General features: G+C 42.4%; 1 protein-coding gene across 3 annotated transcripts in view; it reads left to right on the plus strand.

The window, feature by feature from the left end:
* Positions 1 to 18768, plus strand: part of FAM13A (family with sequence similarity 13 member A) — a 329977-nt gene that overhangs the window by 289301 nt on the left and 21908 nt on the right. For all 3 annotated transcript variants that reach the window (XM_082611404.1, XM_082611405.1, XM_082611406.1), the window contains 6 exons: positions 4280 to 4427; positions 13716 to 13929; positions 14457 to 14595; positions 15376 to 15457; positions 16295 to 16515; positions 17153 to 17236. In XM_082611404.1, coding sequence (XP_082467530.1) covers positions 4280 to 4427; positions 13716 to 13929; positions 14457 to 14595; positions 15376 to 15457; positions 16295 to 16515; positions 17153 to 17236 — 888 coding nt within the window. The remainder of the gene's footprint in view (positions 1 to 4279; positions 4428 to 13715; positions 13930 to 14456; positions 14596 to 15375; positions 15458 to 16294; positions 16516 to 17152; positions 17237 to 18768) is intronic.

Below are 18768 nucleotides of genomic sequence, written 5' to 3' on the forward strand. Positions count from 1 at the left end.
AAAAGTTGAAACCAAAAATATTTTGGTATTTAAGAATGTCCTTGACATTTTAACAGTAATGATCTAGTAGGAGAAACAGACAAGCAAGTAGACAGGCACGGTACTCTACAATAAGCACTGTTAAGAGAGTGGGAAACAACCTGGTGAGGTGCCTCACCCAGACGAGCCTCACAGACTTTTGAAGGAAGGGTAGGTTTTTGCTAGTGTATTGCTATAGAGCCTGTGTAGCCTCCGAGCAGTATCCTTAGCTCCATATGCCTGCAAACCCTGGGACCACACCAGCAGCCCACCCTTCAACCACAGGCAAGGTGACTGTGTCTGGTTCAGAGATCAGCGGGGCCAGAAACTGGGAATCAGGCCTCCAGATGCAGCAGGCAAGTGAATGAGCAGCCTCGGGGACTGCTCAGAGCACAGCAGCGCAGGACCACGTGTGTGGATGTGCTGGTGAGTGATCCCTGCCAAGTGTGTCTGTGGCTGTGCGAGCTCTTGTGGGTTTATGTAGGACGCATCCTTCCCTTGCTGTGCAGATCAACCAGGGGGTCCACAAGCTCATGGAAGTTAATATAGGTCTGCAGTGTGAATGATAATCCCGTTATAGATGGCACAGTGCACGTTCTAAACACGCATAAATGGTGGCCCTGACTGGCCTCTGCTTGACTCCAGATACAGTGACCTCTTTGCTGTTCCTCAACATGTACAAGATGACCATGCCTCAGGGTCTTTGCACTTGCTTTCCTTCTTCCTGGAATGCTCTTCCCACAGAAGAGCATCTCCTTTGTGTCTCTGCTCACACGTTAACTTATTGGAAAGACCGTCCCTGGCCACCCAAGAAAATAGGAGGCCATGGCCCATACCTCCATCCTCCTCCTTACCCTGCTTTGTTTTCTCCATGTCCATAGCACTACCTGAATTTTTATTTCTTTATTAACTGTCCTCTTCTTTAAGATTTATTAGGACAGAGACTTTCCTTGGGCCACTGAAATTTCTCCAACATCTAAAAAACTGTCAAGCCCGTGGAAGGCCCTCAAAAATTATTTCTTAGATGAATAAGCAAATAAACTTTCTCTTTGTATCTCTAGCACCTGACATATAATAGACAGCCCTGTTACATGTATAGAATATGTGATATATAGTCTTATAATTGAATAAACTAGTACAATTTTGACCTGATTCTCTTTGTTAGAATAATAGCGTCCTATCAAGGTTGTCTATCCCAACATCCTACCCAGGGTGGTAATCGCTCCCTCTCCTGCATTTCTAACTCCCAGACTTTACTTGAGCACCGTGGAGGGCAGCTCACCAGTTCACAAGGTGGTCTGCTGTGGCCTCACAGCAAAATCGAATTTCCCGAGCTCCACTGAGCATAGTGGAGCCTGTTCCGCTGAACGCCAGCCCCCTTGCTGTGAGAGCTTGCATGTCTCACACAGAGCCCGGCACAGGGTGGGTGCACCAACCCACTGTTGTTGGAGGAGAGAGTAAACCCATACGTTCTGGAGGAAGAAACTAAGGAAGAATTTTCTAATTTTAATTTTCTTACTTTGCGGTTGGTGCTAATTTGGATGTGGCAGTCATGAAAAGTACACGTTTTAAATTAGCTTGTGTGTTTGTGGAACTGGGGGATTTTATACACGTCGTGTCAGGCGCTGCAGGACTCTTGAGTGCCCTGAGGGGACACAGGTGCGGGGGATGGGGGGTGGGGGCAGAGCCAGTGACTGGGGTAGCAGGGGGTGCCGGCGGCCTGTGAGCCCGGCCTGAGGCCTGTGGGTCTTCCCAGCAGCGTGCATTCCCGTGCCTGAGGCATCAGCCTGGAAAACGCACGTTTCTCCATGATGAGTCAGTTTTTTAAAAGCCTTCAGTGGCTTTCCATGATCTACCACAGGATAAAATCCAACCTTAGCCCAGTATGCAGGGCCTCTGGCAGCCCAGCCTCTGCTCATCCGACCCCCTTGTCCTGTGTGCTGAGGACCGGCTCCCGAGCCTCTCGTCTCCTGTGGTCACTGTCCCCCACTCCTGGCCGCCTCTGCGCTTCCTCCTCCTCTCTGTATGAAGTGCCCTCCATCCCAGCCCCTCTGGCCCACGCAGCCCCCAAACGCGGTTGTTGATCCGTGATGGGAACCCAAGTGGCTGTCTTCTCTAATCATTTTTCATAATGCGTCTAAGACTGCCCCGCCCTGTCGTAGCATGTTGCACCTTGAATTGCAGTTTATATACTTCATCTCCCACTCCTCTCCTGAGCATTCTGAGATGTAGCAATATTTTACTCATCTTCCTATGGTGCCCAATAATAATAAAAAGAGAGATCGCTTCCATTTGTGTGCTCCAGGCACCATGCTGGAGGCCTTTCATACCTTCTCTCAGATCTTCAAAGGAACCTTGCCAGGTTCATGTTTTCAGTGCCGTTTTATAGATTAGGAAATGGAGGCTCAGAGGAGTGAAATGGCTCAGCTAGGGCACCGAGCTACTGTCAGTCACACTTCAATCCCAGGTCTGCCTGGAGGGAAAATTCATGTCTGCTCCTCTGCTGGTCTGTGGCTTCAAAGATGTTTCTTGTGAAGAAAGTGCTATACTTACAACATGGAATCACATTTCTTATATTCTTCCCTTTTATATGTCTCTAAGTGTTGTAACAATTATTAGAGATCTTTATTGAGAAAATGTTTATTTGCTGTATGAGGTTCTAACACACACACAGACACCCACACACACGATAGGTGACTAACTGATGCTGTACCTTTTAAAAAGCTGAGCACCTGATTGGGTCATTCAACTCTGTCTACTTAGCATTCAGCTCAGGGAACAAATGATTTTTGTGACATAAATGCATAATCTGTGTGTTTTTTTCCCTACAATAGACAAGCAGAATTTTTAAAGTGTCTTAAAGCCCCAGATTTACTTAGCATTTCCATCTGACTTCAGTAGCTTATCATGAACTGATTGGTGATATTTCATTTTATCCTAAATGTGAAGAGAATGCTTCATTTCATGGAAATATAGTAGTAAAACCCTATCTATTCCCCTGGTGATATCAAAGTAGGGTAAATAGCTATTAAAAGGGGGTGGAAGTCTTAGTACTGCTTTATTTTAATCATAAGAATATTTCTCATACACTAACAGAATCATTTATGATTTCCAGATGTTTTTGTTTTTTTATTTAATGATGGTATATTTGCTAAAATAAATTTCCAGTTATTCTCACAGAAAATCTTTTGTACAGATCTGTGCTACTTGAGAAATGTGTTTTGAGGCAACACTTTTATTTATAATTTTATGAGAGAGGAGAGTATGGCAGTGGTTGGGTTTACCCGATGCCAAAAGACAAGGTAAAAAAGACTAAGTTTCAATGCAGTTTTTTAAACATAAAATCACTTAGTTAAAATAGCAGCCTTTGGGGGAAGAGTTTTCCCATCCCCCAGACATCCTCGCCTGGTGTGCGTGCCACCAATAAACAAAACCAAGAAAACAAGCCACAGTTGCATATTTGTAAGATATAAATTATGCATCACTGACTTGCCAGCTCTTGCCTTTTTACTTAAAAAAAAAGAAAAAAAAGTCATGCTCCCTGTGTAATTTTGGCTCATTTCCAGAGTGTGTATTCCTTACTGCTTAGCTGCTAGCTGCGATACCAGACCCTCTTGCTGTCTGAATTTGCGCAACAGTGCATACCCAGAGCTCCTCCATAAATAGTCTGTTCTCCCCACACTCGAGGCAAAAACAACCACAGGAAATCTGGGAATGTGCAGCTAGCCCCGCTTAATTGATCTAAGCCTGCAGGGCCAGCAGGAGAGCACACGTGTACACAGCCTCTGCTCCTGGCCCTGCAGCACTGTTTACCTAAGGGGCAAAGAAGTCTGCGTGCAGGAGACACCATGTTGCTGCTACAGCCTTGGCAACAGCACTAGCTGAGTTTTGGGTTTTTGTTTACAGTCTGGAGAGCCATGCTCCTTTAAGGAAACACAAACTCCTTTTCCCTCCTTCCTGGCCCCAGTCAGTAATCATCCAGACTGTCAGCTGCCAGCAGTTATCAGGAAGAACAGCCCTCGGAAAACATCTTGTCTTTCTTCCAGAAGCAAAGTTAAAGGAGCGCAGATGGCTGGTCGCTTTTTGCATGCAAGCGGCCAGCTAGCATCCAGGGGGCATCAAGCTATGATTTCGGTTTGCGTGCCGGAGACATCAGCAGCTGTGGCTTGGGAGGTTTCATCCAGCAGGAGTGGAATTGCTGCGGACGTTTGGGGGTTTTGATGAGCAGTAGAGATCTGGGGACGTTGTGCTGTTATTGCAGGACCCCACCATGAAGATCCAGGAGCATCCCAGCCTACCTGACAGCAAGCTGCAGAGGACTCCAAATGCTGATGACCAGCAAGAGAGCTTTGTCTCCGGAGCGCCTGAGCTGGACCTGACTGCACTGTGTGATGAGAAGAGCTGGGAAGGTAAGGTCGTCTGGATGATTTAATATTGGAAAAGCGTATGTAAATTAGCAGAAAGGAGAAGCATGTTGGATGTGTGGGTGAGAGCGGGAGCTATGTGTGCAGAAGTAAACCACATTTCTAAATGACTGAAAATCCTTCCCCTGACACAGGAATGTGTCACGTTCAGTGTTGCCAAGAGTAACTGCAATCTCTGAAAGAAAATGTGCTTATCCTTTATTATAGTGTCACCTTGCAGTCCTTTTTTTTCTTTTTTTCCCTCATTTTGACTCTCCAGGGGTGCTGGTGTGTGAGTGCCTTTTTCCCTCTAGGAGTACAAGCTGAGTAATAGGGAACCGGTGTGCATTTAGGGTTTGCTGTCAGTGTAACTGCTTCCCCCTGCTACATGCCCACCATCCACCTCCTTCATTAAGTCTCTTACCCATTTTTCAAGATTATTTTGATCTGCTTTGAGTCTGTGTTTGTTTCTATGGATAGAATTTTTAAATCCAGGTTAGCAAACATAAGGAATTTGCTTATCAAGAAAGCACGGAATAAAAGTGCTTCTTCTTGAAAGCCTGTAATCCATGGCTTTAGATTGGTTTTTCTACAGATTTTCGACAAAAACGTGAGAAATGTACTTCTGCGGAAGGAGAGGGTGTCCTCATCTCGTCAGAACTGTGTTGCAGGGAGGATCCTGCAGCCGTTCTCTCCAGCTGCTGTTCTTCCATTTTCCATGTGTCTGCATCCAAACATATCAGTGTGTGTCCAAAATAAGTGCCCATCTGCCTCTAGGCCGTCTGTGTGTTTGAAGGCTACAGAGAGGGAGAAATTGTGCTCCTGAGTTCAGAACAGCAGCCTGATTTAACACAATGACTTAGCAGAGAATGACAACTATTAAAAAAATCAGTCTTTTTCCAGAGCACCTGAGTTTCTTGTCTTCTGCCCACCCCTTCTTAACCAAAAAGTATTCATTATGTTAATGGTCTTAGATGGAGGGCCAAAAGATGATCTAAAACGATCACAAGGTGAAAAATAGTAGCACCCATGATGCTCCTTGCATCGGGCTTTAGTGAAACAAAATCAAACTGTTTTTTGATTCTAATTTTCCCTCTTTGCAATCTAAGAAACATGTTCCAGTTCTTTTTGTTGTTGTGTTGTTTTGTTTTCCCCATGTAATTAAGCAGTGGATCTGAGATTTTGTCAGATCTTCCCAGCTCATAATATGTCCACTGGGGGAAGACTTCAGGGTTTTTTGTTTTGTTTTTAAGTGATACATTCCTGGCTAGTGTTTGTTGTTGTTCTTTTGTATACTTTGAAATAATCAGGTGTGCTTTTAATTCATACATTAAAAACAACCTTACCACCCCACCAAAAAAAGTCCCATGGTAGCCACTGTCACCCAGATAAAACAAAAACAGTAGCCAAAATAAATGCTATATTTGGGTTTCAAGAATATGGTCTCCTCATATCATTAACATACAGCTCTAGATAAAAACTAGGATTTTGGGGCAGAATTCAAATTGGCCATATTATCTTGATGATTTATTGAGGAAAGGGGAAGGTAGATTCTTCCTCCTCCTACTGAAGTGGACTCAGGTGTTGGATTATTTTTACTTTGGTTAATCATAAATTTATAGTCTCTTCCAGCACACTTAAAGAGGCTAAATATAAATCTCTCCAGAGTGGGTGAAAGCTAACTTATTGTTTCCTTAAAACTATCTCATCACTTAATGTAAAGAACTTTCTGCCAGATAAAAAATAAGATGAAGGGACCAATATTTTATTATATTTTGTATTGGAAAATGATGAAATTTTTAAAGCTTATGGCGAGAAAGAAATACATTTTACTGTGCTTGGGAATGTGAATTGTGTTATCCATGTAATTTATGAAATGAGTTGCTTTAACTTTTTTTTTTTTTTTTGCCGATTACTGCATTTGGCATTGAACTTGCATATCTCAGAAATCTACGTGGATTCATTTCAAGGCTGTTTAGATCATTTGGTTACTGCTTTCAGTATATTTATATATATATTTATTTATTTTAAATGTCCACTTTACATTATAGCAGTAATATAGCTGTACGTATAGTCAAAGGAATTTTTGCATAAAGCGTGGCTAAGATGAGAGCCGTCAGTTCAGTCACTAAAATATCACCTTTTTCTATAGCTTCAGTAAGAAACAAAATGGTGGCTTTCCAGTAAGGAATTAACTTTGCACTAATTTAAACTGTGAATGTGAAACCAGGGCAACAAAATATATAAACAAAAGGAGTAGTTACCGAAACCGTATGAGCCAGTGTCCATCTATAGGTCTCCGTCACTAGTCTCCAGACCACCATGTAATGTAACCCCCTCTTTTTGGTTTGCTTATTCTCCATCCCCAAGCCATAGTTCGTTCTCATGCACAGGATATCAGGTGAGACAGTACTTAACGATCAGCCTGCTGGTACTGCTCTCTGCCGTGTATGCTCCCACATGGAAATGATGTTCTCTGGCTTCTGGGGCGTATGGTATCAGGGAAATAAAAAGAAAAATGAAACTGATAATAGGTTCCATAGGCTACATAGAGTGGAACCCTCTCAAAGTGAATGTAGGATCAGGGTCTAGTTGTGCTTGTTGACAGGTAAATAATACACGCTTGATCTTTGTTTTTTCTCTCTACATGTAGCTGTGTATTAGGGCACATCATTTGATCTGTCCACATGACAGCAACATCATCCTCACTATTACTAGGGTTTCCACTCTCCAAAATTAAATGAATACACAAATCAAATGAACTAGTCTTCATGATTTAAAGTCCCTGAAAGTTACATAATTAGAATGTTCCTAATCAGCCAATTCATGTTGATTTGGGGATACCCCTTGTGGAAGTACTGAGATGTAAACACTCGGTTACTCTAGTAGATTTGTCCTGGTGAAATCAGCTTTTAAAGAACATTTTTTAAAGGACATAAAATACTTCAGATATCTTATTCATCACTTACTGCTTATCAAAATTAACTGTAGAAAGGAAATTCTCTAAAAAAAAATGATAGAGAAGCAAGGGATCTTAAAGATCTTACAGTTGAGCCCTTCCATTATACAGCTAAGAAAGCTGAGGCCAAAAGAGGCAAAATGATGATTCAAGATCACTGAGTCTCCTGACTTCCACCCGGATGCCTCTTTCTAAGCAATGCCAGTTCAGTATCTTGGCAGGCAGTGGACCATGAGGTTAAGAGGCAGACACATCCAGAGTTCAAATCATGGCTCTACCACTTAACCAGCTTTGTGGACAAGGTAGTCAGCATGTCTCAGTTTTGGCTTCAGCTTCCCCATCTTGTAACAGGTGACACAGTACATAATAACGTATAGTAACTATAGTTGTATCTACTTAGTATGTTTTTGCAGGATTAAATGAGCTAACATACGCAGAATATTCAGCACAGTCACTTGATGGGCATTGAGTGAGTGTTAGCTGATGTTTTTTTGTTTGTTTTAACTTTTTTTTTTTTTTTTTTTTTTGCGGTACATGGGCCTCTCACTGTTGTGGCCTCTCCCGTTGCAGAGCACAGGCTCCAGATGCACAGGCTCAGTGGCCATGGCTCATGGGCTCAGCCGCTCTGCGGCATGTGGGATCTTCCCAGACCGGGGCACGAACCTGTGTCCCCTGCATTGGCAGGCGGACTCTCAACCACTACGCCACCAGGGAAGCCCCATAACTTTTATTTTCTATTGGAATATAGCCAATTAACAATGTTGTGATAGTTTCAGGTGCACAGCAAGGGGACTCAGCCATACGTGTACATGTATCCACTCTCCCCCAAACTCCCCTCCCAGCCAGGCTGCCACATAACATGGAGCAGATTTCCCTGTGCTATACTGTAGGTCCTTGTTGGTTATTCATTTTAAATACAGCAGTGTGTACATGTCAATCCCAAACTCCCTAACTATCCCTTCCTCCCATCCTTCCCCCCAGTAACCATAAGTTCTTTCTCTAAGTCTGTGAGTCTGTTTCTGTTTCATAAATAAGTTCATTTGTATCATTTCTTTTTAGATTCCATTTTAGATTCCTCAGGGATGTCATACGATGTTTCTCTTTCTCTCTCTGACCTACTTCACTCAGTAGGACAAACATGCACCCCAATGTTCATTGCAGCTCTAGTTACAATAGCCAAGACATGGAGGCAACCTAAATGTCCATCGACAGAGGAATGGAAAAAGAAGATGTGGTACATATATATATATATATATATATATATATAATGGAATATTACTCGGCCATTAAAAAGAATAAAATAATGCCATTTGCAGAACATGGATGGACCTAGTTGATGTTATTTTGGATTGATGGCTACTAAGTTTCCCTCTAACTCTGATAGTTTGGGAGACTATTGGAACAATTTAATAGGACAGCCATTGTTCTAAGATTAAATTTTGGAATTCTAAGGAAAATTTCATGAAAGGATTCCCCCAGTGAAGACCCCTCACCAGTGGGGCTTCCATGTTTCTGTATCTGGGATGTGCAGGGACCTCCAGGGCTGCTGAGTAGCCTCCTGGGAAGACAGTGCGACATCATGACAAGTAGGAATGACTCTAAATAGCATACACATAGGTGATAACGAGACACAGAAAACATCAGCTCCCTTAATTCTGTGCAGATTTCTTAGAGATAAATCATCAGTAGTCAGTTTTCTTTGTGTAGTGAATGGATCCAGCCAGCTAAGCAGAGAGATCAGCTGTGATGTCCCAGTGATCACGTATATGTGTCCCAGTGATCACGTTAGCATTAGTCAGAGTTGTGTTCCCTCTTCCTGCAGTGAATCTCCTTTATTTCCATGTGTGCTGTAGCGTCTGAACTGGAACTCCCCCAGGATCTCTTCTTTTTTATTACTTAGGTAGCAAGCATACAGCTTTTATCTCTGTTATTTCTGACCTGCTGTGATGTCAGCTAACCTGGGCGGATTAATTTTTAATAGACGTGCCATACTTAAGTCCAGAGTTCTTTGTGACCAGACACATGGCTAAGATCAAAACCACCGTATCCAGGGAATTCTGGTCCAGATATGAAAACGCTTTTGTTTTATGTGGTCCTTTAAGATGAAAATCCCGTTTGAAGCCTCCACTCTTTTCTGTTTTCCTTTGAATAATTGTCTTGCAATATCCTTGTCTGTTTCATTGCTCTAGAATTACTGCTTAAAATATAAAATATTTCCCAAGCCCTCAGCTGGGAATGGTCAGTGAACACAGTCTCAGACTCGCTCTCTAAGCAGGTAGGTAATGCACAGGACATACTGTCACGGACTGCAGGGTTGTCCTCAGTTTGTTCTTGTTATTCTATTTGAGTGCCAACTATGAAAACATGAGATAGCCTTGTAGTCTTAGATCACTTCAAACTAAAACAGAAGAATAGTTGGTCTTACTGATTCTTTAGTTATAATGAACTATGTATTACATGTAATTATATAACACTTTTGAGTAGGAGCCTTAAATTATAAGACTGTATAGAATTAAAGAAAGAGAGAAAAAGGAGAGAGAAATCATTTAAGCATATCGTATTGCATAGGTGAGAAACTTCTATCTGCAGCTAATGATGAAACATGTCTTTTTATTTTGTTAAGGTTGAAATTCTTTTTTTTTAACATCTTTATTGGAGTATAATTGCTTTACAATGGTGTGCTAGTTTCTGCTGTATAACAAAGTGAATCAGCTATACGTATACATATATCTCCATATCCCCTCCCTCTTGCGTCTCCCACCCACCCTCCCTATCCCACCGCTCTAGGTGGTCACAAAGCATTGGGCTGATCTCGCTGTGCTATGTGGCTGCTTCCCGCTAGCTAGCTATTTTACATTTGGTAGTATATATCCCACTAGCTATTTTACATTTGGTAGTATATATAAGTCCATGCCACTCTCTCACTTTGTCCCAGCTTATAAGGTTGAAATTCTTAATGGTCTTATATTTCTCATTTTTAAATAAGTGAATTTCCTAGACATTATCATACCAAGTGAACTAAGTCAGACAGAGAAAGACAAATGTCATATGATACCACTAATATGTGATATCTAGAAAAATGATACAAATGAACTTATTTACAAAACAGAAATAGACTCACAGACATAGAAAACAACCTTATGGTTCCCAAAGGGGAAAGGGGATGGGGAGGGATAAATTAGGAGTTTGGGATTAACAGATACAAACTATTGTATATAAAATAGGTAAACAATTGGAAAGCAGTTATATTCCTATAAAGATGTTAAATAATAATAATAATAATAAATAAACAAATAAATGAATAAATAAAATAGATAAACAACTAGGACCTTCTGTATAGCACAGGAAACTATATTCACTATCTTATAATAACCTGTAATGGAAAAGAATCTGAAAAAGAATATACATGTGTGTATGTGTGTATGTGTATATATATATGTATACATATATATCTGAATCACCTTGCTGTACACCTGAAATTAACACAACACTGTAAACCAACTATACTTCAATCATAAAATAAACAGAATCATACAGTAAAAAGTAAAAATTTAAAAAGTGAATTCAAGAAACAATGTCACCCATAAGCTAGAATTTCTTTAGCCATGTACTTTATATATACCACTGGTGACACTAGGAAAATGACACATTTTGTCTTCTTGTCAGTGAAGCGATGGGTCAAGACTGGAGCCCCAGAAGACAGCTGTGTTAACAAAAAGGCAGGCTGAGGGATGGCCCCATGTTAGTCACAAACCATCAAACAAGCACGTGATTAGTATTTTGTAGTTAACTCAGGATCACTGTATATTTTTTACCAGAGACATGTTTGGTTAATGATCACAAACACATACTGTTTTTGCAAAAATTTTGGTGCACAGAGACCACAGAGTTCAAGCTCAAAGCAAAGATTAGTTGTAATATTTTTTAAGAGTTATATCTGCTAGATTCAGACAGATTAAAGGGCTTCAGGACCTAAAGTAACACCTTTTCAAGCTGAGTTTTGATGAGGAGAAACGTCAAAGTAGACAGCACGCCCATGCCAACATCAACATCAGACTTTGTGTAGCCGATGCCCTCTGTCCTCACCAACCACCGAGCCCTTCCCCCCGGGGTTTTGCTCCTTTGCCACTTGGCAGTGAGGTGATGGCCTGCTGCTTTACTGTTCAAGTCATCTTAACCCTTTCCCTGTCCTGGTTCCATTGATTTTTAGTCCTTATAGAAAATGACTCCTGTCTTAGGAAATATCATGAAATAGACGATGTCATCCACTCAGTTTAATAGTTCCATTTTCTGCAGCTTTCTACTACATTTTTGTTATTTTTCTAGGAATTGCTTTCCACCCACCTTCTCCTTCCCTCATACCCCCTCACCTCTCAGTCCATTTTCACTCTTCCCTGTTGGCATTTCCAGAGCTGCTCGTATCTGAGCTCTGCCACTTAGGGGGGGCCAGCCAACAGCGTCAGTACAAACAATGAAACAACTCCTGTTCGTCTCCGGCTTTAACCATGTCTATCTACCAGCATATTCTCTGCCACTCTTTAAGACTCCATAGGCAAGACTCTGTCTTTAACATGCTTTCATTTTTCAACGTATTTATAGTATCGTCTGTGTTACCAGATAACTTGGTTGTCTTTAAATTTTGAGAACCTGTGGGTCTCATTCCACATAAGGTTCACTTTTTTAAATTAATCTGCCTAACTCTCCTACTGTACTGTGGGGTTTAAAAATTTTTTTTAAGACAGTCAGCCTTGTCCTTGAAGCACCTGGCACATTCTGAATTGAAGCACTGTCCTGGAGGGTAGGAGACTGAGTTTCTAGACCCAACTCTTGTCATTGATTAGGTATTTGCTCTGGAATTCTTTGGGTTTCAGTGTCCTTATCTGTAATCTGTTGGATTGAATCAGTAGTTCTCAAACCTGACTGCATTTTGGAAGACTTGGGAAGCTTTCTAGAGAGTGTGTGTTTGCATGTGTTTGTGTGTGTGTGTCTCACACATATGTGGACCCTCACCTAAAAATTCTGCCTCATTGGGTGGTGTGAGGACCTGTACATTAGGAGTTATTTATATTTCTCTCTGTGACCCTGTTTGAAAAGTCACCAGGTTAGATGATATATGAAGTTTCAACCAGCTTTAATGTTCTGTGATTACAGTATGATCTTTTGAAGTAAAATACTGAGTAAGCACTTGTTTAAGATAATTTTGTAGATTTTAGAAATACTTTGCTAGCTGAAGGAGCAATTGTTCCATGATTCAAACTGTGGGAATCCCAGAATTTAAGATCTTGGCCAAATTCCAGCCTGTGTAAATCACAATATCCACAAGTGTATTTAAAGCATAATCTTTTTTTGTTTTTTTAATGAAGGAGAGTATTACAAATGAAATACCCTACATCATCTGAGATCTATCCTTAAAATATGTCAGATAGGATTTTTTTAATGAGGAAAGAAATACATTGAGGTGGTGGGTCTTGCAGTGAAAGGAAATAAATATCATCCTATTCCCTCCCAAAATGACAAATCAGGATTTTGTGCTAAGTCTGTTTTTTTTCCAAGGTTGTCTAAAATAATTCATACTGATTTGTCCCTTGTAAGGCATTCTTTTTTTCTTTTTTGACGAATTTTATGCATGTATCTTACTTTAACTGTAGTCTTAAGTAGCCTCTAAAGTTTCAAGTACAGAGCATGTATTTTAAACATGCTAAATCCTAACATGCTAAGCAGAAGCACACAAAACAGCTTATTGAATGACCTCAGCGGAGGGCGTAAACTCCTAAACCGACGGGGTCTCACAAGGTTAATGTGATTCCTTAGTGGTTTCAGTGAGGGATGTCCAGCCATGATGCCAAACCCCTCCCTCCCAGGCACATGTGAGTTTCTCTTCCATAACACCCTCAGATGGAGAAGTTATCATCAGTGATCTGTGGGGGAAGTTGGAAGCACACACTGTTCCTCAGGGCAGCCCTAGCACATTCTCTTTTGAAGGCAAGTGAGGATGGAGACAGAGGGTAGATGATGGCTGTCAGTTAGACTTGCTGATTCCGGTCAGGGCATAGTGTCCCGAGTTACAGCCTTCCATCTAAAATGTGAAACTGGGAATTCCCCGGTGGTCCAGTGGTTAGAACTCTGCGCTTCCACTGCAGGGGGCACGGGTTCTATCTCTGGTTGGGGAACTAAGAACCTGTAAGCCGTGCAGCGCAGCCAAACAAAAAAAATAAACAAATAAATAAAATGTGAAACCCTCCAGTGCCTCCCAAATTCAGTTCCTCCTGAGGGCATTCAGAAAACAAGTGTGCTCTAAAGAACAATTTGGCCCTCTTACCCTTGTTCTTTTCCAGAGCCCACCCCTGCTTTCTCCTCGTGGCAGCAGGAGAGTGTGCACGCTGACGAAGCACGCCTCTCCCCGCAGGCAGGGCGCCTGATTCGGCAGCTCCTGGACGAGGACAGCGACCCCATGCTCTCTCCCCGCTTCTACGCTTACGGGCAGAGCAGGCAGTACCTGGACGACACGGAAGTGCCTCCTTCTCCCCCCAATTCCCATCCTTTCATGAGGTATGTTTCTTTATGTTGCAGATGCGCAAAGTTACCATCCCTGTAACATTAGAAGACCTAGGCGTGTTGCTGATGGCTAGTAATTTTTTAAATTAAGTCGTAAGTATATGGAGGAACATGTTTGAAATTCTCCATCCTAGTGCACACGCTCTGTTGTAATTTTTCACTTGACCTGTGGCCCAACTACAGCATCATCAGCTGAATCTCCATCAGCACCTCCTTTCCAGAGCTCTCTCTTATTTAACTGTGAGGCCCACTGTGCACATGTCAGTCCTAGCTTTGCCAAGTGTAAAGGTGAGCTAGAGAAGAGTGGACCTGTTGAAAAGGCATGACATGCAGAGCTCAAGGTCACAAAATGAGTTAGCAGTCAGCTTTCTTTTATTCGAGAGGATAAACACGGTTTGGACCGTCCCCCCCACCCCCACCCACCCCTGCCTTCCCCATGCCTCATCCCTCGTCCCCAGAGCCCCTCCCAGCAGGCAGTGACTGTTCCGAGGGAAGTTGACCCCGCACTGTGTCCCTCACAGGCGACGCAGCTCCTCTCTGGGCTCCTATGACGATGAGCAAGAGGACCTGACACCTGCCCAGCTCACGCGAAGGATTCAGAGCCTTAAAAAGAAGATCCGGAAGTTTGAAGACAGATTTGAAGAAGAGCGGAAGTACAAGGTGAGTGCATCCTCACCGGCTTCTCTCTGTCCCCCGCCTCCCTTGACGTGATGTATCTGAGCATCAACAACTCAGAGAAGTGATAAAGGTGAAGGGAAATTTCTAGGGAATCTCAAAACAAAAAGGCAATAAACACTGGGGTAATAAACCCTGATAAACCCCAGACATCATGTATCAGCATTTTCCTTGCACAGGTGTATCCTTACAAAGGAATTGAATGCTTTCCTCAACGTCTTGCAAATGGATCAGTGAACAGGGATGGGAAAAACATCATTAAATGAATTATTTTGTTTGCCTAAAACGTAATTCAAGCTTATCTTCTAAAATTTTATTAGTACTGACCTCATTCTACTCTCAGCTCTATCCTTAGTACTTCTCACAAGAGTGGCAAAAAAAGGCATTTTTCGTGGTGGTTGTAGTGTAAAATAAGTATACCCCTCTGCTTTCTGTCCTGTTAGCCTGACAGGTCGACCCCTACAAATAAAGGAAAAGAGGCCATGGGCCTCACAGGAGTCCATGATCATAAAAATCCAGAATTTTGCCTCTGAGGAATTCTTCGAAAGCATCAAACATAACCAGATAGTATTAAAAAATAAATAAACAACCAGATAGAAAGAAGGATAACGGAATCCCACTGTGAAGTAGCTCTGATTAATCACGGTTCACTTATTATTCCAGTAGAACTCAACTTTTCCTTCCTGTTTAAAACAAACTGATGATCAAACTCTTCTTTTTCCTGCCCCAAGTCCAAAACATTTACTCAAGATTTCCTTTTCTCAGCCTTCCCACAGCGACAAAGCAGCCAATCCAGAGGTTCTGAAATGGACAAATGACCTTGCCAAATTCCGGAAGCAACTTAAAGGTAGGTGAAGTTCTAGACCTATGGTGTGGTCTCCAGAGAACCAGCCAGGTGCAGAAGCTGTGATCTCACCACGTGCTGAGGGCCACTCACTGCTAAAATATTCCAGGAAAGACAAGTTTCTTGGAGCTGCTTCCCAGGGCTCTAAGTATTCAGGGCACACTTTCTCCATGTCTTCCCATGGCCTCAATCATGGGGCAACCCAGATCAGCTAAGACGCAAATTCGGCAGCGTTTTTTTTACTTCCCTAAATCACTAATATAAGGATGATGGTTTCAACTCGAAGCACCTGTTTAATCCAAGGCTTTATTTGCTATGGAATTAAGACATAGAACACAGATGGATATGAAAAGGATTTGGTCCCTGTCCCTCAAAGCGGCGCTTGCTGTCTTTTAGGACACAGAGTCATATACACAATAGAATAGAATACAAAGTGAAAATAATTCCAAAATGAGGTATATACGTCATACAGAAAAAGTTGGCCAGCACTTGGGCGCTAGATCTGCAAATACCTGTAAACGCTAAGGGAATCAGTGTAGGAAGACATCCGCCTCATTCTGAGAACAGCAAACAGGTTGGTGTGGCTAACGCATGGCTGTTAAAGAACTAAAACTTTCTCAGGAATTAGGGTTAGGAAATCATACCAGATAATCCAGGAAGACATTATCATTTTTCTTGGGTTTAACACAATAACCCAGGGATTTCGACTAATATTATAATTAGATACTTTCTTGGAGAAAAATAGACAAGGCTAAGCAGTCGTTAACAGCATAGAAAAACAATCTGGGTTCAGCAGACGTCAATTCCCATACATCTCCACCCCCAAATCTTTTCTCCTAGAGTCAAAACTGAAGATATCGGAAGAGGACCTAAGCCCCAGGATGCGGCAGCGAAGCAATACTCTCCCCAAGAGTTTTGGCTCCCAACTTGAGAAAGAAGATGAGAAAAAGCAAGAGCTGGTAGATAAAGCCTTAAAACCTAGCGTCGAAGCCACACTGGAATCCATCCAAAGGAAGCTCCAGGAGAAGCGGGTGGAAACCAGCCGTCCTGAGGACATTAAGGTGTGATTCTGTGCAGGCCCCGAGCCGACTGCTAACCCTAAAGCACTCCAGTCAGTGTGGTAGGATGGCAGGGCATGTCCCAGGGTCCCAATGGGAAGGGTGATAGAGCGACACCTTTTTAAACCTCCCACACTCTGAGACGTCCAGAGAAGCAGCAGATAAAACAAACTCAGAGTGTTTTAAGTGCAGGTACTTTGGGTTTGGACTACAGCCTGAAAGCAGGAAACCCTGTTGTACAGATTGCAGAATGGACTTGTTTCAGTTAATAGACAGCGTGGTGACTCTCTGAGGATTAGAGACAAGCCTTTGGGAATGTGTGTCCTGTAACTGTAGTCATTGCCGGAGCCGATAAGCTAAGCCCCATGTGCCTTGCAGCCTTGCTTACCTCAATCCGACGTGCCTTTGCCCACTGCATGGGAGATAGGAGTAGTCATAGGTGACGATTCTGCTGTGCTGTCTGTGTTTCCAGTAAGACACCAGGAATAGCTAATTCCTAGCTTTGGATGGAGCTAGGGAGAGCTGTTGTATAAACATTCTTTTTGACCTCACCGTGGGAAATCTGTTTAACTAAATAAAGAAGTCGGGACATTCACAAATGTTTTCCCCTTTCTCATTTTCTATCCTTGTGTTTATACAGGATATGACCAAAGACCAGATTGCTAACGAGAAAGTGGCCCTGCAGAAAGCTCTGTTATATTATGAAAGCATTCATGGACGGCCGGTACGTGAGTGCACGGAATTTGCTGATTGGGGTAAATTACCTGGCTTTAGAAGTGGATCTTCTATGTTCAGTATTTTGCAGATGAGGTTCCCTGATGTTTGGATTACTCTGTATTTTCCCCAGAAGTAAGCTTTCAGAAGGCTAAACCAATGATACGAGTTCCACTATCCAGGAGGTGCTAAATTTAATAAAGCTCCAAAGAAAAATTAGTTTGCAACTAAAATGTAGTCACTAGTGTCCTGCTTCGAGGGGAAAATGGTGGAGGGGGATATAAATCGGTGCACAGAGCCCTAGAGGGGGGAGACGTGCCTGCCCCTCTTTCTGCCCCCATAAAGCTGTCATCGCCGGCTCTAGGCATTCTTAGCCATCAAAGGAAGGTGCTCAACTAGAATGATCTGCCCTAAAATTCAGTTTCTCTGCAATGCCGTTTGCAACCTGTGTAGAGAAGTTCCAGCTGCCATCCAGAACCAAAAGTGTGAGGAATCCAAACTATGTCTTTGGAAGCATTTGAGGCAATTTGTTTTTCAGCAAGAGTGTTTATTGAATGTTTGTTGTTAGTCCTGGGGGAGCGAGCAGCATGACAGACCTCTGTTCCTAAGGGAACTCGTAATCAGATCGCCTAGTCAGTGACTCTTAGTAACCTTCTGTTAAGAATGTTGTCAAGAACCCAGCAAGACACGTTCTTACGAGCAGGTGTAAGGAAGCATGAAGTTTATGTTCACAGATGGATTTTTATACCACCAAAGTGCATAGATCTCTTTTCCAGTCTCAGCCATAGCTTTGTAATGGAGAGAGTCTTTTTTTCATCAAAAATATGCTCTTTTAGATAAAGAAACTTGGAGAATAATGCACTAGACTCTCAGATCTGTGAGGGCAGGGATTCTGGGTTTTGTTTACCTAATGGTGGACCTGGTCCTCAGCAACTAGCACAAGACCTGACGCAGAGCACGTGCCCAATAAACCATCTGTTGAATGATCCTCCGTGGTATTTTGGTTCTGAATTTATTAGGTTTAAATTAAAAACAAAACAAACAAAAAAAAAAACTGGAGCTGATGATGATTGATTTTGCTGGCCTGTCCCTGCAGTGGAAAAATACTGGTGCTCTGGGATAATGGTCATGTTTCAAGCCAAGTTTTGTTTTGGATTTTTTAAAGGCGTTGAACCAAGTAGTAAGTGCTCTGGAGCTCTACTACGTTGTGAAACTTGGTCCTTCTCTTCTGGGGTATTCAGAACTTGTAGAGATGGAACTAAACTTCTTCTAACAGAGAGAAACCCCTTCTCCACTAAAGGGCTGTCCTCACGGCCACCAGGCAGGCCTCCATGAGGGAGGTGGGACTTAGGTATCTTCCATCTTTCCATTGTGTGGATTCAGGTTATGACATTGACAGACTCCTTGAAAGACTTCCTTGCCCGAGGCCCGAGATCTCTCAGCTGAATCCTAGTCTTTACCTTACTGTCAGTTCAGGGGTTTGTGTGCCATGGTCCTTGTTGCTCTGAGTTGGGCACAGAGTCTCTCATTCCGCCTGGACTG

The sequence above is a fragment of the Mesoplodon mirus genome (genome assembly GCF_964341445.2).
Source record: "Mesoplodon mirus genome assembly, chromosome: 2".
Lineage (NCBI taxonomy): Eukaryota > Metazoa > Chordata > Mammalia > Artiodactyla > Ziphiidae > Mesoplodon > Mesoplodon mirus.